Source organism: Haemorhous mexicanus, chromosome 7 (assembly GCF_027477595.1).
Source record: "Haemorhous mexicanus isolate bHaeMex1 chromosome 7, bHaeMex1.pri, whole genome shotgun sequence".
NCBI lineage: Eukaryota > Metazoa > Chordata > Aves > Passeriformes > Fringillidae > Haemorhous > Haemorhous mexicanus.
The window spans coordinates 7,483,912-7,509,287 of record NC_082347.1 but is presented as its reverse complement, the minus strand read 5'-3'; the positions used below and the strand labels follow the sequence as shown (position 1 = coordinate 7,509,287).

At 49.7% G+C, this 25,376-nt stretch overlaps 2 protein-coding genes across 17 annotated transcripts in view; both read left to right on the top strand.

Moving 5' to 3' along the window:
• Window positions 1-23,855, top strand: part of LOC132329664 (C-type lectin domain family 2 member D-related protein-like) — a 44,689-nt gene extending 20,834 nt beyond the window's left edge. For 2 of the 14 annotated variants that reach the window (XM_059850920.1, XM_059850925.1), the window contains exons 4-6: window positions 3,153-3,328; window positions 3,530-3,630; window positions 4,510-8,599. In XM_059850920.1, coding sequence (XP_059706903.1) covers window positions 3,153-3,328; window positions 3,530-3,630; window positions 4,510-4,870 — 638 coding nt within the window. In that variant the 3' untranslated portion in view covers window positions 4,871-8,599. Of the gene's footprint in view, window positions 1-2,964; window positions 3,064-3,152; window positions 3,329-3,529; window positions 3,631-3,720; window positions 3,996-4,509; window positions 8,600-18,720; window positions 18,820-18,914; window positions 19,088-19,287; window positions 19,389-19,827; window positions 20,844-21,185 lie in introns of those variants that run through there. The other 12 variants (XM_059850932.1, XM_059850931.1, XM_059850929.1 and 9 more) reach the window with 12 other exon arrangements.
• The window catches only part of LOC132329666 (C-type lectin domain family 2 member B-like), a 245,048-nt gene continuing 221,165 nt past the window's right edge, over window positions 1,494-25,376 (top strand). For all 3 annotated transcript variants that reach the window (XM_059850948.1, XM_059850947.1, XM_059850941.1), the window contains exon 1: window positions 1,494-1,556. The gene's annotated coding sequence lies outside the window, so the exon portion shown is untranslated. The remainder of the gene's footprint in view (window positions 1,557-25,376) is intronic.

The following is a 25,376-nucleotide window of genomic DNA, read 5'->3' as shown; positions in this document are numbered from 1 at the left end:
AGCAAGTTTTTGGGTGTCACCGGGAATTTGCTGGAACTGGACCAGAATGAGGACCCTAGACAGCGAGTCAGAGTTCTATTCCTAGGCACGCCCGTGAGGATGGAAGCCCCAGTTCTACTGCGAAGCAAAACTGTCTCTCTCCTCCTCTGTGTCGCCAAAGGGAGCAGTGGTGGTGTGCGCGACCCCTTGGCCCCCCAGGGCTGATCACTTAATAAAGGCATTCAAAAGGAGCAGGTCTCCTTGCCCCTTCTTATTACAGGGTCCTCCTCAGAGTCCCCCCGCTCGGACGCTCCTCCCGCCGTGCCTCCCGGCCCGCTCCCGGCTCACCGCGGCGCCGCACGTAGCGCAGACCGAACGGCTGCCGCTGCCACAGGCAGGCGGCCAGGAGCGGGGCGAAGCGCACCAGGGCCAGCTCAGCCGCAGCAGCGCCTCGCCGCCCGGGCCCGCCGCCGCCAACAGACGGTACCGCACCGCGTCCTCGGGCAGCGCCGGCCGCCGCAGCGCCTTCATCGCGCCGGGGCCCGAAGCGCTCCGCTTCCGGGGAGGAGAGGCGCGATGGCGGCGGCGGTGGCGCTGCGCTCTGTGCCCGGAGCCTCTGCGTGTTCACGGGCAGGGACCAAAGCGGCTGTGCCGGCTGCATTAGAGTTTAGAATTTCTTCTTCCCTTCTCTTCTCTCTTTTCTGTTCGAATCTGAAGTGGCCTCAGCTGCCTCCCGTTTTCCTTCCTCTGTCTCCTTCCAGGTCCTGTTTCCCAGACCTTGTTCTTTCCTTATAAAACCCTTGATAACTCGTTCCCCACTTAAGGCTTTGTTGTATCCTTCTTTTTCTACTTTCTGGCTGCTGTGGGTGAAGGTCTGGCTTCGAGGAGCAAACCCTGCTCCCTCTGCTCCAGAAACCAGCCTTGCAGTTATCCCAATCTCCTGCTGCTGAGGGCTTCCTTAGGCTCCTGCTGAAATGAAAAATATCCTGGAAGCTTTTCCTTTCTTGACAATAGAATGGTTTCTACGGGTCCTTGAGGTGTGAGCATGATGGTTAAAAACTCACTGTGGAAACGAAAGGTTTTCTTGCTGTCTTCTGTTGTCTATAGGCGAAGGAGGAGAGGCGCAGAGCGGTTTTGCTGGCTCTGAGCACCTGGCCAGGCCCAGCCCAGCCCAAGAATCCCCGCGGTGATTCACTGTAGAGACCCCCAAGAGCAGCTTCCCCGGGGCTGCGGTTCGTCACCAGCTTCAAAGGCGTGGGGCCCTTTTTCTTAGCAAGGTTTTTGCTGGACAGGAGTGACCTGACTCCTCTCCTCGCGTGGCTTCTGCTTCTGCATATGCCTCTGACCCTGGCTCCTAATACGTCGCCGGGAGTCACTTTGGTAAAAGAAAGCAAATTCGCTCCGGTGGTTTCCATGAGGCGCCCTGCCCGGCCCTTCGCTCGCTCCTCTCGTCCCCCCGCTCCTCCCCGCTCAAGTCGGCCGCAGTGCCCGCGGAGTCTGGCCGGGATGGGAGCGGCGGCGGTGGCACCCGGAGCCCGGCGAGCCGGCGGCGGAGCTCGGAGGCGGCTCCAGCCCAGGTGCGACCCGAGGTCGGTGCTGCCCCAGCTCGTGGCTCGCTGCGGGCAGAGAGGGCAGCGGTGAGGGCCGGGGGGTTCTGGCGAGTTCCTTGTGCCAGCTTCCCCCGTGTCCCCCTGCGCTGAGATCGCGGAGGGAGCGGCTGCCCGCGGTCTCCTCCTTGCCTAGACCCCCGGGGACGAGCCGGTGCCGCGGCAGCGATGGCTCATCCTGGCTTCTCTCGGTAGGACGGAGGCGGCTGCTCCATGCCCGGGACAGTTCCCGGCCGTGCGACATCGGGCTTGGGGCTGCTGCTCGGGCGGGAGGTGTCCGTGCCACCCGTGTCTGGGCTGGCACGGGATGAACTTGAACGTGCCTCAGAGCCCAAAGCCGCATCCTGCCTGCTGCGGGGCCGAGGCTTCTCGGCGCTGCCCTCTGTGCCAGGAGCCGCTCCGTGCTCACAGGCAGGGAGCCCCAGCGGCCGTGCCGGCGCTCGGTGTCCCCGGGCTCCAAGGAGCCGGGGCAGGGAATGCGGGGCACTGTGGAGAGCAGCCCCGAGCTGCTGGTTCTTGCCCCTCGGCAGGCGGACTCCGAGCCGCAGCTGCCCCGGGCCAGCAGCGCCCGTCCCGGCACGGAGCTGGGCTGCAGCGGCTGCGGAGCCCCAGGGGCCGCGGCTGCGGGCACCGGAGAGCTGCCGGAGGCTGCGCTTGTCTCCGCAGCTGCTGCCGCACCTCTGGGCAGCGGGGAGAGCGCAGCCAGAGCTGGAAGCGCCCTCCTGAGCCTCGGGGTCCCGCAGGGCTGGTACCAGCAGTGACCTCTCATCGTGTCCCTTTCAGGGTGCCATCAGCGCCGGTGTAAAGCTGTTCCCGAGGCCGAGCTCTGAAAGGATCTGCCAGCACTCCTGATGACTCGGGAGCAAAGTGCTGTTTATTCCACTCAGAGAGATGAGAGCTGTGAGCTGGAGGAGAGTGAACTCTGCTCCATTCCTGGGGTGGTGAATGAGCCCGTAGAGAACAGATCAGCAACAGGGAATACACACAGAAGATTGCTGGGTGAGTGCAGGGCCACCCCTGTGGCCTCTAGGGAAAGGACAGCGTCATCTCTCACGGACAGGGCTGGCAGGTGTGTGGCTGTTTCCTGATGTCTGGAAGAAGCCTCGTGCTCTGCTGGGCCCCATCAGGGGCTGGAAGCAAGAGCCCCAGGTGCCCCCAAGGCTGTGCAGTTCTCCTGCTGCAGCCTGTCCCCACAGCTGTGTCCCTGGCTGTCCCCACAGCTGTGTCCCTGGCTGTGTCCAGGCTCTTGGCTCTCTGTGGCCCTCACTCAGCTGGCAGCCACTGGCTCAGGGCTCCCTGCTCTGCTCCCTGGCCATGGGCTGAGCAGATTGCAGGGCCGGCTCTGCTTCTGGCAGCCAGCAGCTCTTTCCTGCTCCAGGTGAACGGTTCAGGTCCCATCCTGTGGGCGCGGCGCTGCTGATTCTGCTGCTCCTGGTGCTGGTGCTGGCTTTGGGGATGGCCTTGGCTGTGCAGTCAGGTAAGGGAGGGGCAGCAGCCTGGGCCCAGCCCCTCGGGGCAGAGCGGGCTCCCTGCAGAGGGGAATGCTCAGACCTTCTCTTCCCCCTGCAGCACCACAGGTTCCAGTTCCACCTGCGACTCTGCAGTGCTGTCCTTTTGACTGGCTTGGGTACAGGGGTGTCTGCTACTACTTCTCAAGGGATTACAGCACCTGGGGGCATGGTCAGGAACGGTGCTCCCAGCTCAATGCCTCCCTGGCCATTGCCGAGGATGAGGAGGCCATGGTGAGTGAGGGGCTGCGGGCGGTGCGGGGTGGCTGAGGGGAGCCTGGGGGTGCTCCTGGGCCGGGCTCGGTGCTCGTAGGGCCGGGGCTGCAGCCCCGGGCCGGGGCCTTGCAGGGAATGAGCCCCGGCGGGCGGGGGCAGCCCCGGGCACATGTCCCCCCCGAGGGGCCGGGGCAGCTCCCACTCCTCTCTCCTGGGCAGGATTTGCTCTTCCGCCTCCGCGGGAACGGCGATTTCTGGCTCGGGCTGCGCAGACGGGGCGAGCGCCTGCAGTGGGAGGACGGCAGCAGCTACAGCTCCCGGTGAGTGCCGGGGAGCCGGGCAGGGCCAGGGGGGACAGGGACACAAGGTGTTCTCCTGGCAACCGGCGCTGGCTCTGCTCCTGCCTGCAGAGTTCCTGTCCTCGGCAATTCTGACTGTGTGTACCTGGCTGAAAATAAATTCAGGAGTGCAAACTGCTCAAGTGAGCGTCCATATCTCTGCAGCAAGGCCCAAGCTTCCGCATAAAACCCTGGCCAGAACTGCACCAAATATGAAATAGCCTGCAGTGAGAGAAGGCTGGGACTCTGGTTGTGGTTTTTTTCTTGTTAGTGCAATAACTGTTGTTGTTGGTTTGCTTTATTCTACATACTAGTAAATGCTACTTATCATATATATATATATATATATATATATAAACTAAATTCTTTTTATATATATATATGTATAATAACTAGTATATATATGATAAAATGTACATATATAGTATATATATACAGTATATACTATATATACAATATATACTAGTGTGTATAATAACTGTATTATATATTTTATGTATTATATATATTTTTATAAGTTTATATATTTTTTTTAAAAACTAGTAATACATACGAGTCATTCCTATTCTCATATCTTTGCCTGAGAGCCCCTTAATTTCAGAATTATAATAATTCACAGGTAGGGGATTTACATTTTCCATTGCCATGGAGGCTCCTGCCTTCCTTAGCAGACACCTGGCCTTCAAACCAAAACACCCCCATCCCTCTGTGCCACTCTGTGGGGAGGAGGGAGGGAATCGGGGATAAAGTGAAGCTCAGGGAGGAGAAAGTACTGTGGGGAAGGTGCATTTTTAGGATTTGGTCTATTTCTCATTCTTTTCCTTCCATTTGTTTGATAGTAAATTCTGTTACTGTCCCCAGTTGTGTTCTGCCGGTGATGGATGAGAGATCTCTGGCTGCCTTTATTGAGAGCCCTGAGCCTTTCCTGCTGTGTTCTGTTGCCTGCCCAGGGGCAGGAGCAGAGGCACAGAGCGCTTTTGCTGGCCCCGGGCACCTGGCCCAGCCCAGCCCAGGAATCCCTGCCATCATTCCCTGCACCATCATCCGGCCCCATGGCGGCTCCAGGAGTTCAGAGTGGGCAAAATGGGAGCGAGGGAGAGGAGGCAGCTGCTGCCAGTGGGTGAAATGTCTTTGCTGGAGCTGGCAGGGAGAGGAGGAGGGAGAAAGCGGTGCAAAGTGTTTTGGTTTAGGGCAATTTTGGGAGAAAAACCTCTTATGGTAGTTCTTCTAGAAGGCAAATTCAGGGTGCCCCACTTCCAAGGGGTTTGGGACAAAGCTTTCCTTGGATAAAAGTAGAAAAAAATTGCTCATTTATTAGGCAAAACATTCACCAGCACAAAAAGTGATCAATATCAAACAATAGGACCTCTCACTGTTGGAAGAGATGATAAACTCTGGAAGTCCGCTCTGTGGGCTACTGTTCACTCTGTCCCTTATCAGTCCCTTATCAGTCCCTTATCAGTGCCTTATCAGTCCTTATCAGTCCCTTATTTGTCCCTCTGGTGCTGGAAATGCCTCACCCCAGGCCTGGCCCCATGGCCATACCCACTGCGTGTGATCTGTGGGTGCTTTTCTGGTGTTCAGTCCAGAGTAGGTTAAACATTAACAAGAAAGGAAAACCCACAGTACAGAGAACTTTTTGCACCTCAGAGAGCTAAAAATTAACTAAAATCAAAGGAACAAACTAAAAATTAACTAAAACCAAAGGTGAGCTCTGCCTCGCCCTCTGTTCTGCAGACAGCTCAGCCCAGGAGCAGCAGTGTGCAGAGTGAGTGCAGTCTGTGATAACAACCTGGGCCTTCTGCTCTGCCCCTTGGCTCTCAGAACCTGCCTAAAGGTGCAGGACTCATTTCTGGGCTAAACAGACAGACGGGGACATGAGCGTCATAAAGTCACCCCAGGACACTGCTGGACCTCCTAAAAATAAAACTATTAATCTTAACAAATTCCCACAGAAATGACGAAAAATATGAACTCATTTATAAAAATAAAACCTAGCAAAACATTTCCTCAAAATACAAAAATAGCCCATATAACTAAAAATAGCCACTATAACAACAACATCAAACAACTCACTATAACAATACCTAATATTGAAAAAACCATTAAAGTCTAGCCATAGTTATTTAAAAAACCTGTAATAACAATTTTAAACCTTAAAACCCTACAAAACAAGTTACATCAAATTTGTTTTTACCTCAACACTTCAACTATAACATTAAAACAGTTAAACCAGAGTATTAATTAAATGAAAAAAATCAAAACTACCTTCATTATTAATAATAATATAATAGCAAATATTGGTACTTTTAAACACACAATCTTACAAAATAGAACCACCATCAATTTTCTCTTACTAGCACATAAACATAATTATGAAAAATTTAAAATATTATATGACATGAACTTATCTAACCACTCAGTCCATCCACAAATATCTTCAAAGATGAAAAATTTAACAAATTAAATTAAAACAAACAATTAGTCTTAACTACACAATTTACTTAAAAAAAAACTTTATACCTTAACTAAAAAAAAGTTACAAAATAAATTTCCAAATATTAATTATTATAATAATTCTATAAGTAATAGTACCTTATGCACTTCACTATATACAACAAATAAAAAAGACCAGAAAAAAAGTTTTTACAGTCCAAAAAAGATTTGTAAAAATTCTCAAAAGCTGACGAAGGTCCCACAGCCTTGTACCTCTGTTTGCAGACACTGAGATAAGGTGTGCTGGCTTAGGAAGGTCACAGAACAGAGGTGACATTGTTGAGAGAGAGATTGTTTCAAGAGGTTTAGAATATAGCCTTGCAAAAAGAGCAGGTACTTTAGAGAATTAGAACCATGAAAGATGCACTGAAACAGGGCCATGTGAGGGAAAAATGCAGGTGATGGGGTTAGAAGTAATAGGAGTTGTGAAAGAAAACATTCACTTGTGTTAAAATTTTAGATGTTTAGTAGTAATGAAAATAGTAATAAAAATGAGGACAATAGGAATTTGGACAATCAAAGGTAGGACAATAAAAGACAACAAAAAAGCAAAGAATTAGGGATGTCTGGGTGCTTTTGCATTCTGCCACAAAAGCACACCTTGCTAACAAAGGATTAACCCTTAAAAGCCTATTGCATATTCATAAATCTCATACATGAATCCAACATTCCATTCAAACTAAGGGAGGTTTCTGCTTAATTTCAACTCCCCCTCTCATCTTGTACCTCAATCATTTTGGTCCCTCAAAGTCTGAGCTTTCCTGAAAAGGAGACAAGAGTTCTTCTCTTGGGATCTTGGTGTGTTCTTGCTGTTATCTCTACACGAAGAATTTCTTGATTATCGTATCCATTCCTCGAGCTAGTTACAAAAAGTATCTTACATCACATCGTTTCTATTTTAATATTATGCTATAGCCTAAAAACTATATTTGCCACACTATTTAAAAGAGATTAAAACAGCCCTGCTTAAAATAGACTAATACAGCATCACTTTCCAATATAACACATGGAGTGTGAAAAATGTGTATTTTATGATTGGCTTTTCACAAATATTCAAATGAATACTATATGTGTTGTGTTAGAAAGTTATGCTGTATTAATTCTCTTAAGTAGTGTGTTAAATATAGTTTTAGGTTATAACATAATGTTAAAATAGAAACTATGCTAGGTAGGATACCTTTTTTCTAAAGAAAGGACTCGCAGCGAGATAGCAGCCACAGGATACCCAAATCTTTCAGAGAAAGAGAATTTATTGCTCCATTATCGAGTTCTTCCCACCTCACTCAGCCCTGAAGACTCAGTCAGGATTCAGAGGAAGAAGCTGACACTGCCCAGACAGAATCCTGGGTTTGAATGGAATTGATGCATCATGGATGAGGTGTATGGATATGCAACAGGCTGTTGCTTTTAAGGGTTAACCCTCTGTTAACGTGGGGCCTTTTTCGGGCTTATTTTGCCCAGAAAAGTTACCCAGACTGTCTGTAACTCTTTGTTTCTGTTGTCTCATATTGTCCTAATCCAAATTGTCCAAATTATTATTACTCTAATTATATTGCTATTTTTATCACCATTTTATTATCATTAAACTTTTTTAAATTTTAAAAACAAGTGGTTGGCATTTTTCACATATGGAATTCATTTTAATATTTGCCAAGAGCCAATCATATAATGGGCATTTTTCACAGTAGTATTGTGTGGCAAAAGTTTTCAGCTAAGAGGCTGGAAAACATTTATAAGATATTGTAACCAGGAAAGAAGTTAGCTTTTACTGGAATGTGAAAAATGCGTATTTTATGATTGGCTTTTTGCAAATATTAAAATGAATATTACATGTGTTGTAATTATACATGTGCTTTATTAATTCTCTAAAGTAGTGTGTTAAATAGTTTTAGGTTATAAAAATTGTAAAAATAGAAACTATGCTATGTAGGATACTTTTTTAAAAGAAAGGACCTGCAGCGAGATAGCAGCCACAGGACACCTAAATCTTTCAGAGAAAGAGAATTTATTGGTCTCTTATCGGAAGAAAGGAAATTCTTCCCACCTCGAAGGCGCTGTTAAGATTAGGAAGAAGAAGCTGACTATGAGCAGGCCGAATCCTGTGTTTGAATGGAATTTATGCATCATGGATGAGGTGTATGAATATGCAACGGGCTGTTGTTTTTAAGGGTTAATCCTTTGTTAACGGGTGTCCTTTTTTGGGCTTGTGCTGCCCAGAAAAAGGTACCCGGACATCTGTAACTCCTTGTTTTTATTGTCTTATATTGTCTTAATTCAAATTGTCTTAATTATTGTCACTCTAATTGTATTACTATTTTTATAACTATTTTATTACTTTTAAAACTTAATTTTAAAATTTTAAAGTTATTTGCATTTTTCACACTTATCATTCCCTTGCTCTGTTTGATTTGATAATAAATTTGATTTGTTTGATAATAAATTCAATTAAAATTAATGTCTCCACTCTGGCCTTCTTATGCCAATGAAGGGTGAGAGATCTGTTGGGAAATGATGGAGAGCAGCTTCCCAAGCTCATCTGCCAGCTCCCTCATCCGCCTGGGGTGGATCCCATCTGGGGCCCATGGATTTATGAACATCCAAGCAGCTCAGCAGTTCTCTGGCTGCCTCCTCCTGGATAACAGGGGCCCATTGTGCTCCCTGACACCATCCACCAGCCCAGGAGGACACTTGTCCTGAGGAGAAGCTGTGTTCCCACTAAAGGCTGAGGCAAAGAAGGCGTTGAGCACCTCTGCCTTCTCCTCATCTGCAGTTACTGAGTTCCCTCCTGCATGCAACAGAGAACAAAGGTTGGTTTTACCCTTCCTTTTACCATTAACATATTTGTAAAAACCTTCATTATTATCCTTTACAAAAGTTGCCAAATTAAGTTCAGGCTGAGCTTTGGCCTCCCTAATTTTTCTCCTACATACCCTAGCAAGCCTCTTTAAATACTTCCTGAGAAATCTGACCCTCCTTCCAAAGATGATACATCCTCCTTTTATTCCTAAATTCCTTCAAACCCTCATTGTCCATCCAAGCTGGACATTTTCCTCGTGGACTCATCTTTGGGCACACAGGGACAGTCTGCTCCTGTGCCCTCAAGATCTCTGGTTTGAAGCATGCCCACCTTTCCTGGACACATTTGTTTTTAAGGGCTGCTTCCCAAGAAACTCTGAATGTCTCCAAACCAGCCCAATTCTGCCCTCTGGAAGTCTAATGAAAAAACTTTATTGCTATTTCTCCTGAAATCACCAAATATCGAGAACACTAATTTCATGATCACCGTGCCCCAGGAGGCCTCCAACCAGCACATCTCCCACCCGCACATCTCCATTTACAAACAAAAACAAAGTTTAATCCCTGGAAGACTGACTCACAAGCTGTGATTACTGTTACTGCATCCTGGAAAGACTCCATGAGTGCTTTGGATGCCAGATTCCTTCCTGACTGCTCGGGCTCCCTGCCCAACATCTCTTGGTATTTATCAAGACCTAGTCTGTGCTCCGACTGCTCGGGCTCCCAGCCAATCCGTTCTCTGTGCAGTGACCCCAGTGAGCCTCTCGCTCGCCTACTCTCCTCCCGCCCCTCGCTGTTTCTCCGGGCGCTGTTTGTTCAAAGCGGCCAAAATCCCTCCCACACCCAGATCGGCTTCAGCCTGCGGCGGCAGCGGCCGGGACCGGCGGGTCTGACCGGGACCGGAGCGGCGGCGGCGGCTCCAGCCCAGGTGGGACCCGCGATGGGGTGTGCCCCGCTCGGTGCTAAGGGCGGGAGGAGGGGCCCGCTGCTCGGGCGGGAGGTGTCCGTGCCACCCGTGTCTGGGCTGGCACGGGATGAACTTGAACGTGCCTCAAAGCCCAAAGCGCTGCAGGCGCCCAGTGCGGGCGGAAAGCGCCGCATCCTGCCTGCTGCGGGGCCGAGGCTTCTCGGCGCTGCCCTCTGTGCCCGGAGCCGCTCCGTGCTCACAGGCAGGGAGGGAGCCCCAGCGGCCCTGCCGGCGGCGTTAAAATTTAGTCCCGTTGTTTTCTTTCCTCCTCCCTTCTCCTCCCTTCTTTTCTCTGTTCAAATCTGAGGAGACCTCAGCTGCCTCCTGTTTTCCTTCCTCTCTCACCTTCCAGGTCCTGTTTCCCAGGCCTTGTTCTTTCCTTATAAAACCCTTGATAACCCGTTCCCCACTTCAGGCTTTGTTGGATCCTTGTTTTCCTGCCTTCTGGCTGCTGTGGGTGAGGGTCTGGCTTTGATGAGCACACCCTGCTTCCTCTGCTCCAGAAACCAGCCTTGCAGTTATCCCAATATCCTGCAGCTGAGGGCTTCCTTAGGCTCTTGTGGAAAACAGAAACATCCAGGAAATTTTCCTTTCTTGAGGTTAGAATGGTTTCTACAAGTCCTTGAGGTGTGAGCATGATGGTTAAAACCCCACTGAGCAATTGAAGGTTTTCCCCTTCTTCCCCCCACTCCAGGCTCCGTCCTCTCCCTTACTTTGTCATCTCAACAACTGCTAAGGAAACCTTCCTCATCTTGTCAATTGGCAATGCAACTGCTCTTTAGTTCAGGTTTAAAATAAATTTTAAAGTCAGGCTCTGCCCAGGCTATTGATTTGCATTTTGGATTAACTTGTCGGTGTTTACCAAGCTCTGTGCTGCTTTAAAGCCTTTCTGCAAGGCTCAAAGAATGACCCTGGCCGGGAGTGCAGGAGCGTTGTGCACTCCTTGTTGAGAAATGGAGTGCATTAAACCAGATTCCTTTGAAAGCCATTTTAAATGAAATTAAGGCACTGGAATTCCTTTGGGAAATGCTCCATTTAGGATAGACCCACAGTGCCAGAAGCTGTTTGTCTGATGGTCAGTGCATGCTCTGATCAGTGCAGGGCCAGCCCCTCAAGACATGCATGAGCCAAAGCCAGCCAGGAGAGGAAAAGACACGAGCTGAGCTCAGAGAGCTGGACAGAGGAATCCCCACAGATGTGCCTGGAGCATGGCCCTCCCCAGCAGCTTTTCTTACAGTTCAGTGTTCAAAAAGCTGAAAGCTGATGCTCAGGACTTTGGGATCTGGCTTGTAACTGTAGAGGGGATGAGCTCCCTTACTGAAACTGGGGCACTGGAGTGCCACAAGCCTGCAGCCATATTGTTTCTTCTTCTGATTGAATTCAGTGGGGTTTTTTTTAAGTTTGTTTCTAATTTTGTCAGTTTGTCTGTGGGTTTTTAAATGTATCCTTAGACGTGCTAAAAGAAGAGAAAGAACAGAGCAGAAATAGGCTGGAGCCGACTGGTACAGTAATTGCTATTTTACTCTTCCTCGTTTCCTTTTAAAAATATATGTAGATAACAAGAACTTTTAAACTCTGTGGTTTGGGAGAAACACTCTTTTTTCCCTTTCTTTGGAAGAGATATGCGAGTCCTGAGACCCTGGGCCAATGCTCCCTGCATTTCATTTATGTTTTTACAATTAAACATGGGGCAGATCAGATTGACAAGGAAGATACAACTCAGGAGCTCGCCGGGCGACAGCCTCCAAACTCTCTGGCTGATGCAAATGGCAGTAGGGTGTGAAGACTGCTCTCCAGTGTGAGATTGTTGTCAGTGAGCAGGTTATTATGGATTAAAGTCGCTTCTTAGAAGCCACTCGTTATTTCCCGAGGTGCAGGAGCTGGAGTGTTTGACATAGCCTGTGCCGCTCCCGCCGGCTCCAGCAGGGCTGGAAGCTCCATGGAGCAGCTCAGCGCCCGCTCCGCGCTCGGCCCTCCGAGCCCGGCACGGAGCGGGGGCTCTGGACACATCCCCGCGGTGGGGCAGAGCCGCTGCTCGGGGCCGCGGATCCTTTATCCCCCTGCTGCAGCTGCCAGGGGCCGAGGGCACAGTCCTGGTTCCGAGGCTGGAACCGCTGCTGCTTTACCTTTTGTTCTCTTGCCATGATTGGTTTGATAATAAATTCAAGTATTTCCCTTCAAGTCGTGTCCCTTAGTCCGGTGACCGGTGAGAGGTCTCTCCCTGGCCTTTTCCCGATCCTCGAGCCTTTCCTGCTGTGTTCTGTTGCCTGCCCCGGGGCAGCAGGAGAGGCACAGAGCGGCTTTGCTGGCCCCGGGCACCTGGCCTGGCCCATTCCAGCCCAAGAATCCCTGCGAGAATTCACTGTGGAGACCCCCAGAAGCGGCTTCCCCGGGGCTGCGGTTCTTCACCAGCTCCAAGAGAGCGGGGTTCTTTTTCTCAGAACGGCTTTGTTCGGAGAAAGGAGCGATCTGACTTCTCTCCTACTCCCCTCTCTTCCTCGCCCCTCCCTCTTCCTCTCCCCCCGCTGCTTTCCCCGCACGCTGATTGCTCAAAACAGCCAAAATCCCTCCCGCTCCAGACATTTTCTCTATCCTGTTGCGCCGTGCCCGCTGTGTCTGGCCAGGAGCGGAGCAGCGGCGGCACCCGGAGCCCGGAGAGGAGCGGCGGAGCTCGGCGGCGGCCCCAGCCCAGGTGGGATCCGCGGTCGGTCGGTGCTGCCCCAGCTCGGGGCTCGCTGCGGGCAGAGGGGGCCGCACTGAGGGGCGGGGGCTTCTGGCGAGTTCCTTGTGCCGGCCTCCCCCGTGTCCCCCCTGGGCTGGGATCGCCGAGGGAGCCATTGTAAGAGTTCCATCGAGGGGGACACTCCATTTGAAGGGACCTTCAGAGATGAAAAAGATGCGGAAAAGCCCCCAGAATGGCATTCATTGAGGGAAATTGAGAACGAAACTGCATTTCCACTCATTTTAGGAAACTAAATTGAGGAAAAGTTCCCCTTGATTTCTCACAATACAAACAGCCGGGACTCTGTTTCTTCATCCAGAAAAGGCTCATCTTTACTGCACAGCTCATATTTTATAGGATTATCAGCTGGCACCGTGTTAGAGCTAATTGGCTGACAATACTCTGACACTCAGTACATTGGCCAGTAAATGGCATTTTGCATTTCCACTAAACCTATTTTTGGTTAGTTTGCATATGTTCTTCACTGATTTGCATGGGACGGATTTCTTGTTTTTGCGAGTGTGAACCTGTTTTTCTTTACAACAACGAATTGTTCTGCAGACTGATTCTCACTTCTCTGATTCTCTCTCATGGGAATTAACAGTCGAGCTGTGAGCTGCACCCAGCTCAATCACAATTCCCCTTTCTTTTTTTTCTTTTTTTTTTTTTTTTAAAGAAGCTTATGTATTCTGACATAAAACAGTTTGTTCCTGTGAGATTACTATATTTTTAAGGTTATTACTGGTTATCTATTAGGTACAGGATAAGACACATGAAAGATAGGTTACAATCAACAAAATGCTCCAATTTTGTATTCTCAAGTCCAATTGTGTCACTGATAAAGGGCCTTGCAGCATGGGAGAACAGAAAGATAAAATCCAGTGTCTCTTAGGGAATGGAAATAAATGACCACTGTTCTAAAGTCCCTATGGCTGGAACTCAGGGGTCATGCTGCCGAGGCAGGAGGAAGTCCAGCAGCTGGGACAGTTGACCTTGACATCACTGAAGGTTTTTCTGGAAGCATGGAACAGGAAATAGCTGAAGAGGGTTGGTAGAACATAATATCAGGGTGGGAAATACTGTAGGACAAAAGGCCTCTGTTCAGTTTCCTCCAAGTCTCCAGACTGGCAATCCTGCCTCTCTCCCTGTCCTGGCCACCAAGGCTGGGTGGTGACAAGGTCACCTCTCTTCTCCCTGGGCCTCGCTTTCTCAGAGGCCATGGATGTCTGACCAGGTGAGCAGGTGACCGCTTTAAACCTGCTGATGATACAACACATGCACACCTCCTCCCTCAGTCCATCAATCAGCCAGGCCTTGCCATTGCCCACTCAGCTGGAGATCCTCATATGTGGGACTGGCCCAGCTGTGACTCAGGCTCAGCTGGATTTTACCCCAAAAGAGCCAGGCATTGGTTTCAAGCCCTGGGAATCATTTGTTTCATTCAGGGCCAGCCTGAGAGTTCCCCCATCAGCCTTGGGTGTTTTTAGGTTAAGTTGCCCAAGTTCTGCTTCCCTTTTGCTTTCTTGTTTTCCCTCTCTGGTTACAGTTCTAGAATGTTCCACCCCTGAGTGTATCTATTGTTGCTTCCCCTTTGTTTGGGGTCTCTGCATCCTGCCCCTTGTATTGTGCAAGGCTTCTTCCCATTTGCTGTTTCTCACCCTTTATTAAAGTTCTTTGAGGCAGCTCCATCGAACCCTCTCCTTTTCATTTTCACTACCCTCGCCTGAAGTCAGAGAACCAGAGAGGTTTGTCACAGCCACCCTCACTGTGACACTTACAGAAAAGCATTTAGAAATACTTTCTGTATAAAATTTTAGTATAAATATTACATTGTTCAGACATTCCTTAGGAGCCAATTCCCCTTTCTTTTTGTTTTAAAAATAACATGCATGTCTCCTGCTAGGAACGTGAAGGGAACATCAAGACAAAACAATATATGCAGTGATACAAGAAACTGACAATAATCAAGAAAAAGTCAGATAATTCATGTAATTAATAACACATGTGAAATTGGATGATTATCAGTGTGTTAAACACTGCACCATTACCCAGAGGCTGCAGCAGCTGCCAAACCTCATTTCAGTGAGGACCTGGAGAGCCATTCCCAGGAAAGGTGTCCAAGCTCACTCTAAAAACTGATCCAGCTGTCCTATCATTAGAGGGTCAAATTGCCAAGTCCAAGAGACTTGAATAGAGTTCTGAGGCAGAAAACATCTGGGTTTGTTGGCAGTTTTCCAGCCAGGTAGAGCCAGGGCCTGGCCAGAGCCCAGACCCTCATTGGGAGGGTCTCCCTCACATACCTTAAAAACAAATCTCTCAATAACAGCAGCTCTGAGATGCCCCAAACACAGCAAACTGCTGGAGTGCTCCTGTGAGAATACCTGGGGCTGTGTCTGATCCCCACAGAGCAGAAGCTGCCTTGCCCTCAGCAGGGCACAGCCCTGTCCCATGAGGATGTGTCACAAAAGGGTCGGGAAAGACCACAGGACCTCAGCTCAGATGAGGCTCTCCACAAAGCCCAGAGATTTTTTCCTGGAGCTCTGAAAACACAGGAAAATCATGAGACAGCCCTGGGTCAAGGCACAGCAACCCTGCTGGAACAAGAGAAGGGACCAAAGGCTGAGCAGGCAGTGCAGGGAACAGCTGCAGACAGCCTGGTCAGAGAGATGCACCTGAGCTGGGCAACAAAGCAGAGAGATCCCAAAGGGACACGTGTCTGTAGATAGTGACACAAAGATCTGTCAAAGTTCATGGAAAGCCAGTTATCAATAAGGTAATGATACCTTATGGATAATGCCTGTTATAAAACTGAGTGAACTCACATGATGGAACCAATAGATCAGCAGGGACTGTCTCAGGAATTGGAGACAATATTCTTCCAGCATTCCTGGATCCATACCAGTGAAACACTGAACAGCTGACAATGGATAACAGCCATAATGCAGAACAACCCCCACTCTGCTGTGTTACCTATGGAAGATAAACCAGAAGAGATGACAATGAATGATCCTGTCAGGCAGTGCAGCCCTGACACCTGTGCAATCCGTGAGAGGATCAAGGGCCCAACAAACTGTATCTGCTTCTATCCAAAAGCAGGTGTTTATCAGTCTTTCATCACAGCTGTTTCATTTGGGTCGGTCTTATCTCTAGAAGAAAATAACCACATCTTGCAGTGTAGACAAACATATTTAAAGAAAATTAACTTAGGCCTTAAAATCAATTGCAATGGAATTCAATGTCACCTCAGTGGCATTAGGGGTACACTTTAGAGAACCTATAGTTACATCTTTAATACTGAATAAAAACTGATCTTAATAAATCTGGAACAGAACATGAAATGTCTTAAAGTGAAGGAGACTGAAACTTGACCTCATTCAAACTCAGCAATGCTCAAACCTGACAGAAATACATCTGGACATAAATGACTCTTAACAAAATTAACAGAGAAATGAAACATTGCATTAGTCACATCTAACTTTGCTTAATTTGACCAACGCTAAAACCAACTAAAACAGAACCAAACTAACAATCAATATCCTTAAAAGTTCTGGGTACTACAAAATGTAACTTATTCTGCTGCTGTTAATACCCAAAGGCACTGAAAATGTGAACTAAGCGTGGCTGAAATAACGGCATGATGGATTTACTGGAGGAATTAGAAAAGTGTGACAAATACGGTGACTCTATGCAATTTAGTACTGAGAAAAACTCATGGCAGCTGCAAATTTTATGGAACCATAAATTTACTCGGACCTTTTAAAGTGCAATTGTAGCAAAAGGAACAATAATGTAGAATTCGGCAAACTGTCCAACAAACCGGGAGCTTCTCGAGATTTACCATATGGTGTTACACTAAATACAATGTTATCAGCATTTCTGTTAAAGAAATTAGATTGTGTTATGCTGCACAAGATATTATTATTATTATTAATAGTAATAATAATAACAACAACAACAATAGTAGGACTGCACTGCATTTGCCGCTTTGAATCTCTCCAGTAACGATTCTCAAAGAAATCAGAGTTTGCGAAAAACACAAGATTAACTTTAAAATTATGTTTTTTTAAAGGCATTCTAAAACAGGGAGCGTGAGGCTTCAGCAATCGGGGCAATCCGACACCTTCCGGCAGATGTCGGGGGCTTCGCCCCGCTGCAGGGGGGGAGCCACAGCGGGGGAGTGAGTTCGCCCGGGGCCAACCGGGGCCGCCGTGCCGTGCTGGGCAAAGCCGAGCCCCGGGCGTGGGGAAAGGACGGGCGGAAGAGAGGGGCTGGGCGGGAAAGCCGAGCTGAGACCGCGCCCGGGCTCGGGATGACGCGGGGCCGGCCCCGGATTTTCCAATGCGCTCAGCTTAGCGAAAGGGACTCGGGTTCTGATCACGACTCGAGTTCTGATCCCGCAATCCGGGCTGGCAGCGCCGCAAGTCGCGAGAACGGTGAACGGACCGATCCTGGAGAAGGCAGCGGGGAACGCCGGGGAGAGGGGCTGGGGCTGGGTCGGGGAGCAAAACGGCCGTAAAATGATTGTCTGCGGCCCCGCCATTGATTGAACGAACCGGCTGCACGCTGATGGGCACCGGCCGTACTCGCTGTGTCTGGCCAGGAGCGGAGCGGTGGCGGCGGAGCTCGGCGGCGGCTCCAGCCCAGGTGCGACCCGCGCTCGGTGCTGCCCCAGCTCGGGGCTCGCTGCGGGCAGAGGGGGACGCGCTGAGGGGCGGGGGGTTCTGGCGAGTTCCTTGTGCCGGCTTCCCCCGTGTCCCCCCTGCGCTGAGGTCGCCGAGGGAGCGGCTGCCCGCGGTCCCCTCCGTGCCCGGATCGCCGGGGACGAGCCGGTGCCGCGGCAGCGATGGCTCATCCCGGCTGCTCTCGGTAGCACGGAGGCGGCTGCTCCGTGCCCGGGACAGTTCCCGGCCGTGCGACATCGGGCTGGGGGCCGCTGCTCGGGCGGGAGGTGTCCGTGTCACCCGTGTCTGGGCTGGCACGGGATGAACTTGAAGGTGTCTCAGAGCCCAAAGAGCTGCAGGCGCCGAGTGCGGGCAGAAAGCGCCGCATCCTGCCTGCTGAGGGACCGAGGCTTCTCGGCGCTGCCCTCTGTGCCAGGAGCCGCTCCGTGCTCACAGGCAGGGAGGGAGCCCCAGCGGCCGTGTCGGCGCTCGGTGTCCTCGGGCTCCAAGGCGCCGCGGCAGGGAATGCAGGGCACAGTGGTAAGCAGCCCCGAGCTGCTGCTTCTTGCCCCTCGGCAGGCGGACTCCGAGCCGCAGCTGCCCCGGGCCAGCAGCAGCCGGCAGCTCGCAGGCGCTCTCAGCGCCCGTCCCGGCACGGAGCTGGGCTGCAGCGGCTGCAGAGCCCCAGGGGCCGCGGCTGCCGGCACCGGAGAGCTGCCGGAGGCTGCGCTTGTCTCCGCAGCTGCTGCCGCACCTCTGGGCAGCGGGGAGAGCGCAGCCAGAGCTGGCAGCGCCCTCCTGAGCCTCGGGGTCCCGCAGGGCCGGCACCAGCAGTGACCTCTCATCGTGTCCCTTCCAGGGTGCCATTGGCGCCGGTGTAAAGCTGTTCCCGAGGCCGAGCTCTGAAAGGGTCTTCCAGTACTCTGGATGTCTCGGGAGCAAAGTGCTGTTTATTCCACTCAGAGAGATGAGAGCAGTGAGCAGGAGGAGAGTGAACTCTGCTCCATTCCTGGGGTGGTGAATGAGCCCGTGGAGAACAAATCAGCAACAGAGAATACACACAGAAGATTGCTGGGTGAGTGCAGGGCCACCCCTGTGGCCTCTAGGGAAAGAACAGTGTCCCCTCCCAAGAACAGGGCTGGCAGGTGGGTGGCTGTTTCCTGATGTCTGGAAGAAGCCTCGTGCTCTGCTGGGCCCCATCAGGGGCTGGAAGCAGGAGCCCCAGCTGCCCCCAAGGCTGTGCAGTTCCCCTGCTGCAGCCTGTCCCCACAGCTGTGTCCCTGGCTGTGTCCAGGCTCTTGGCTCTCTGGCTGCCAGCTGAGTGAGGGCCACACTGGCTCAGGGATCCCTGCTCTGCTCCCTGGCCATGGGCTGAGCAGATTGCAGGGCCGGCTCTGCTTCTGGCAGCCAGCAGCTCTTTCCTGCTCCAGGTCAATGGTTCAGGTCCCATCCCGTGGTCACGGCAGTGCTGATTCTGCTGCTGCTGTTGCTGGTGCTGGCTTTGGGGGTGGCCTTGGCTGTGCAGTCAGGTAAGGGAGGGCCAGCAGCCTGGGCCCAGCCCCTCGGGGCAGAGTGGGCTCCCTGCAGAGGGGAATGCTCAGACCTTCTGCTCTTCTCCCTCCAGCTGCAACACAGGTTCCATTTACACCTGTGACTCTGCAGTGCTGTCCCTTTGGCTGGCTTGGGTACAATAGGGTCTGCTACACCTTCTCAAGGGATTACAGCACCTGGGAGCAGGCTCAGGAACGGTGCTCTGAGCTCGGGGCCTCCCTGGCCATTCTGAAGGATGAGGCCATGGTGAGTGAGGGGCTGTGGGCAGTGTGGGGTGGCTGAGGGGAGCCTGGGGGTGCTCCTGGGCCGGGCTCGGTGCTCGTAGGGCCGGGGGTGCAGCACCGGGCCGGGGCCTTGCAGGGAAGGAGCCCCGGCGGGCGGGGGCAGCCCCGGGCACGTGTCCCCCCGAGGGGCCGGGGCAGCTCCCACTCCTCTCTCCTGGGCAGGATTTGCTCTTCCGCCTCCGCGGGAACGGCGATTTCTGGCTCGGGCTGCGCAGACGGGGCGAGCGCCTGCAGTGGGAGGACGGCAGCAGCTACAGCTCCCGGTGAGTGCCAGGGAGCTGGGCAGGGCCTGGGGGGACAGGGACACAAGGTGTTCTCCTGGTGTCTTAGTTTGTCAACACAGTTGTCGGTTAAGAAAGGCAGGAGCTTTCCCTGAAATGGAAAATGTATGCCCCCTCTCTCTGAATTATTATAATTTTGAAATTACAAGGCTCTCAGGCAAAGATAAGGGAGCAGGAATAACACTTCTTGACTAGGAGAACTAAAAATACAAATGTAATCATAGAAACAAAAAAAACCCTACTGGCTACTTCAATGTATTACCTGACACCCTGTGGGTCAGGGTGCTGGCAGCAGTCCCATTCAGTGGTGGCTGAAGCCCTCCTGCAGTCTCACGTGTGGTTGTGTTGGGTCAGTGCTCCTGTAGAAGGGTGGAGTTTTCCTCAGGTCCAGTCATGGTGTAGATGGGCCTGGTCTTCCTAGGGGCATCCAGTGGAGAAGAAACCTGCTGCTCTAGGAATCCAGTTGAAAAGGCTGCTGTGATGTTCCAAACCTCAGATTGTATCCACGTAGGAATTCTTGGCTTTCCCACCTGGGCAGAGCATCTCACAATGGGATGATGAAATTTTTTCAGCCATGCAGCGACATTCACTTGCCCATTAACAGCATATATCTCCTGGAGGAAGGATTGATTGCTGAGGAGATAAAGAAAACTGCTCAGTTAACAGAAGATAACTGCTCCTCCTCTAACAGATGGGAATAGAATACCCCTATTTCCAACCTAAGGCACCAGGCAGCCAGCGCTGGCTCTGCTCTTCCCTGCAGGTTTCCTGTCTTTGGCAGTTCCGAGTGTGTGTACCTGGCTGACGAGAGACTGAGGAGTGACAACTGCTCAAGTGAGCATCTGTATCTCTGCAGCAAGGCCCAAGGTCCCCTGTAACAGGGGCTGCAGAAAGGACCTTCTCCACGCTGGGCAGTGCCAGCTTCACCTCTGAGCCCAGCACAGGGCTGCCCTTCCTCAGCTGCACCCTGTGCCTTGCACTTCCTCTCAGGGTCACCTCAGTGCCTCTTCATCCCCAGTGCCAGCGCTGGGCTGGGGGTGCAAAGGAAAAGTCTCTGCAATCCATCCTGCCACCGATGCTGCCTGGAGTGAGGGCGTTGCACTCATTATATGTGAGAAACACAGCTCACTATTTACACTTTTTATAAAAGTTTATTAAGGGCTAAAATCCCGCCCTGGGATTCTTGGCTATTTGCACAGGGTTACCTTAGACTCTGTTCTCTATATACTGTTACATTGTAGAGCTACATGCATATTTATATGAGTTTTTAAAATTTTAAAGGTAACACTGAATTTACATCTTGTTTTGTTTAACTTTTTGCTTGTCTTCAGGCCATCCTGTACCTTAAACTAACGTATTTAATGTTTTCTTGTGGTTCTATGTTTTTGTATTTTCATCCCCCGTAGTGAGGCTCAATAAAGTCTTTTTTTTTTCCCATGCTCTGGGGTTTTTTTCTGTTTGCTTGTCTTTCTGATAAGAAAGTTCCTGAATGTGGGCAATCAGTTAATTATTTTACACCAATTTCTGAGTTAGCTACATCAAACAATCATTTCAATATTTCACAATCTCTATTATGCTATGGTCTTAGAGATTATCTATTACACCTCTATTTATAAAAGCTATACAGCGCATACATAAACTGACAGATTATACTAAATCAAAAGCAATAATTAGAAATTGTAATATCAGGATTTCTGTGATCAATAATAACTACCAAAACAAAAGTTAATACATGAATGCAGAAGCCAATACCTGTATTTGTTATTTATAACATTCTAGAACAAGCTCAGTTGGCAAATCCAAATCACCCTGGGCTCCTGGAAATCATCACAAACTGGCCTGAAGGTGAGAACTTTGGTCTGTCCTTGGAACATGTGAGAAACGACCCTCACTTTTAAAATTGTACAGGTTAATCAAACCTTAACAAAAAAATACAACAATGGACTGAGTAAGGGAAAATTACAGCACTGGGGATCTCTGGGACTGTCAGCCCTGTGCTCATTTACACAGTGGATGCTCTGCCTTTTATACCCTCAGCCCCTCCCAAAGTTTTGTCAGTCAGCTCCTTCTCTGCCCTCCACAGGTGGAGATCACTTCCTCACACCTTGACGGGAGCTCAGGTGTTGTCCTGTGCCCCTCCTGGTAATGAGCCAGCCCTCCCAAATGCCCTGGGTACTGCGGCTGCTACAGGGGGAGGGAAAGGGGACTGTGGGAGGATATATTACAGTAAAAGCACATTTACAAAACTTCTCCTAACATACACATAGTATCTGTCCTTTACTTGTGAGAGCCAACTATCTCATCATTCATCTATAACAAACCACACTTTTCCATTCCTATGAGTCATTTGGCTTGAAGAATTACCTGCCATTTTCAATTCTGATAATCTCTCAAAAAAAAACTTTAATGAGTCACACTAGCACCTGTTGATGAGGGTGAAGACAGTGGGAACAGAAGGAAAAAATATCTCAGGTTTTCTTTAGACTTATTTGGAATGGACAAAATGGGATCACTGAGGTCTGGTGTGGCTTTCTTTCCCCATCTACCCTGCCCATGGGGTTGCTGCTCAGAGCAGGTGGATCTTAGTGGTGGGTACAGAGGCCAACTCAGTCTTGCCTTCTGGTTCCTGTGGCATTAACAGACAGCTGAGCAAGGACAGAGGTCTGGGGTGCCTTTCTTGCCCCCACCTTACCATGCCTATGGGATTGCTGCCCACAGCAGGGCTATGGAATCTTCTCAGTGGTGAGCACAGGGGCCAACCTGGTCTTGCCCTCTATTTCTTGTTTCACTCTACTTGTTGGTCCTTAAGGAAACTGCCCCAATACCTCTTATGGCTCCCCCAACAGATGCTTGTGATTCTCATCTATTAAAGCAGAACAATTACATCAATAAATGATACAGTTCAAAGTCCCTGCCCAAAGTGTTAGGTAAATATTCCTCAAGCTGGCTGGAATCTCAACTCCTCTTTTGGGACATCTTCAAGCTTCTTTGGTTCTCTCTCACCCAATCTGGATGTCACAGTCTTTTCTTTGGGTTGTCTCACCAGCCTTTAATTCTGTTGCTGTGAGTCTGCCCTCGCTCTGTGGTTGGCAGAGCCCATTCAGCTCTTAGGTAGGAGGAAACTTCCAAGCCAAAAGGATTTCTGAAGCAGGACTAACCTGCAGCATCTGGGTGCCTTCAGGCCATCCCTCAAAAAGGAAAAGTGACTTCTGGACCCTGGCAGAGCCAAGTGATCTGTTGGCAGGAGAAATCAGGGATGGAGAAGGTGATTCCAGCTCTGCTGGTTGCTGTTCCTCCCCATTGGACAGGAGAGGATCAAGCACATTCCATCAGCCTTTGCTTCCTTAGGGCATGAAATCCCTGAGGGGACAAGGCCACCTCAGGCCATCAGATCCCTCCTGAGAGAAGGAAATGCTAAAAACCTCACCGTGGTCTCAGCCACTAAAATGAGGAACTTTCCTTGTGGGTCCCCAATACCATTTCCCAAAAAGCCCAGCTGGTGTTGAAAATTGCATTCACATTCAGGGGGCAAAAGCAATGAGTCCCAGACAGCTGAGGTAAAATGAGGGTTCCATAAAAGTAAAATTTCTCTTTGTTTTTAACAGAGGCAGATTTTCATCTTTTAAGCCAAAATCTTCTCTAACACACAAAAGGACATAAAATACAGAAACTTGAAATATTTGTTTTTTGGCAATTCTATTTTTACATGAAGTGTGGCTGGATGAACACTACTGAAGCACACAAATACTGAGACTGCTACTGCAAACGGCAGAAATTACTGACAATTCTCTTCTACTGGCAGGATGAGTGAACATGTCTAAAGGTTTCTTTGTGTGGAGAGTAGCTACACTGAATGGTTTCAGCATTAAGATTACCTGAAATCATTGTTTTCCAGTTAAAGTGTTAAAAATGAACACTGTGTTTTAGATATATATTAAAATGGATTCTATATGTGTGGTGGTAAAGTAACTGCTATAAGGATATAGTTCCTATTTCTGTTGCTAACTAAAACTTAGAAATAGCTGATCTAGATATGCTTGTGTTAAAATGCCAGCTTGGTTTAGATAATATCCAAGGAATATATGGTGAGGACCCTGCTCTTCATGTGCCAACTATCAGCACTCATCTTCTGAAGGCAGTGTGGACCCAGGCCCAAGAACTGAAGGTGATGACAAAATGGACTGAAACCACAACCAAGAAATGTGCATGCTCTAAAAAGCAGGACCAGAGGAGGAGCCATGCAAAACAGTTCTTGGAGCATGTAAACCAGTTTGGGGAAAAGTTTACATAAGCACTAAGCAGATGCAGTAGAAATGCTGTATAAAGGGTGTTTCCAAACTAGCAGGTGTGCTCTTGGCTGAGGACCAACACACACCCGGCTGTAACCTCTGCTTTATTGTCTTTGTCTCCTCTTAAACTCCTTTATTAAACTTCCACATTTTACCAAGAGAGTGAACAGTGTTTACTATTTGAGGTATTTTCTCAGTCCCATTTTCAAGATGATTAACAGAAACTAAACTGAGGGCAACAGAGCATTACAGTGAGTCATAGTTTGATATGCAAAGAATTTATGGGAAGCGATAAAGAAGTTTTCTGTCTAACTAACAGTCTGCCGAACCACTAAGAAACAGAACATCCCTCTGTGAAAGAGACTGTTAAAACCAAAGGAACGCGGTCATTTCCTTTTCCCCTTCTGGCCGGGAATGAGGTAACACAGTCGGGAGGGCCCTGCCACAGGGCCAGGCTGGGCCCCTTCCCCATCCCGGCCCCGCTGCCGGGCAGGGAGAGGGGGGTGCTGCGGGCCGGATGGAGCCGGCCTTGCTCTCATCTGACTGCTTGTCATCCCCCCCAGCCCGGCCCAGCCGAGCCCCGGGAGCAGCCCCAGGCCAGCATGGGGATTTTACCCCAGAGAAGCTGCCCGCAGCCGTCGGGCAGGAGGAAGGAGAAGCCGCCCCTCTCCCACCCAGCCCATCCCCGGAGCGCTGCTGCTGCTGCTGAGCTCTGGCCGCGCTGATCAGATCTGAGCCCATCAGAATCAGATCTGAGCCGCTCCCCAGCCACAGCTCCGGCTCTGTAACGGGGTCAGGGCAAACATCTGCAGGCTCCAAGCACCATGGTAACCCTTCAGTGCTGCAGTCCTAACTCGAGTGAGAGACAAGAACAAGATACAAACATGAAAACGTCATGGTCAGTGAGGAGGAAGTTATTTTACATGTTGTTAAGTCCCAGACGGGAGGGATGAGGAGATGTCTTGATTTTAAAGCTGAAATCCTCTTGTAAGCTATGGAGAAAAGACACTTTTTCCCTATAATGCATAAAACTATGGGGAGATGAAGGGTTCAAATTGATATCCAACTGAGGCCTCCATACCAAAGTAAGTAGATGTTAAAGCAGCTGTAATCCCACAAAAAGTTTGAACAGAGAAAGAGAGAAGAGTAATCCCGTACTGCCAGGAGAAAACCTCTGTTCCCAGGGATGGAGATGACTTTAGAAATAAATAATAAGAACTTTTGCCTTTACCCAGCTCATCTTTAAAACAATACCCCATAAGTCAACACGAGCCATAAACAAGCTGTAGGAAGGCTTGTAGAAAATGAGAGAAGCTTCACAATAAATTCCCCTTGGCAGCTGCTATTTGTGACCAGATTAGGAACCAGGAGAAAACTGTTTTTGCTCTTGTGGAGAAGTCTCCATAACATTAACAAGAGGGACTTCTCTCCCCAAATGAACTGAAGAAAGTTTACTACCTCTAAAATAGTCTAACTGGAATTTTTTTGGTTTCTTTCTTTATTTTGTCAGTGGAAAAGAAAAAGTTGTGGGAGGAGAAGTTTTAGAAGTTTTCTGAAGGGTTTGCTTTAGTTCTTGCTAATTTTTTCCTTTCAGTTACTATTAAGAAAATTTTCTTTAAAGGCTTTTAAAGTTTTAAGCCTGCTTTAACTGTCTCCTAGTCCTAACTCACAGCAGGAAATG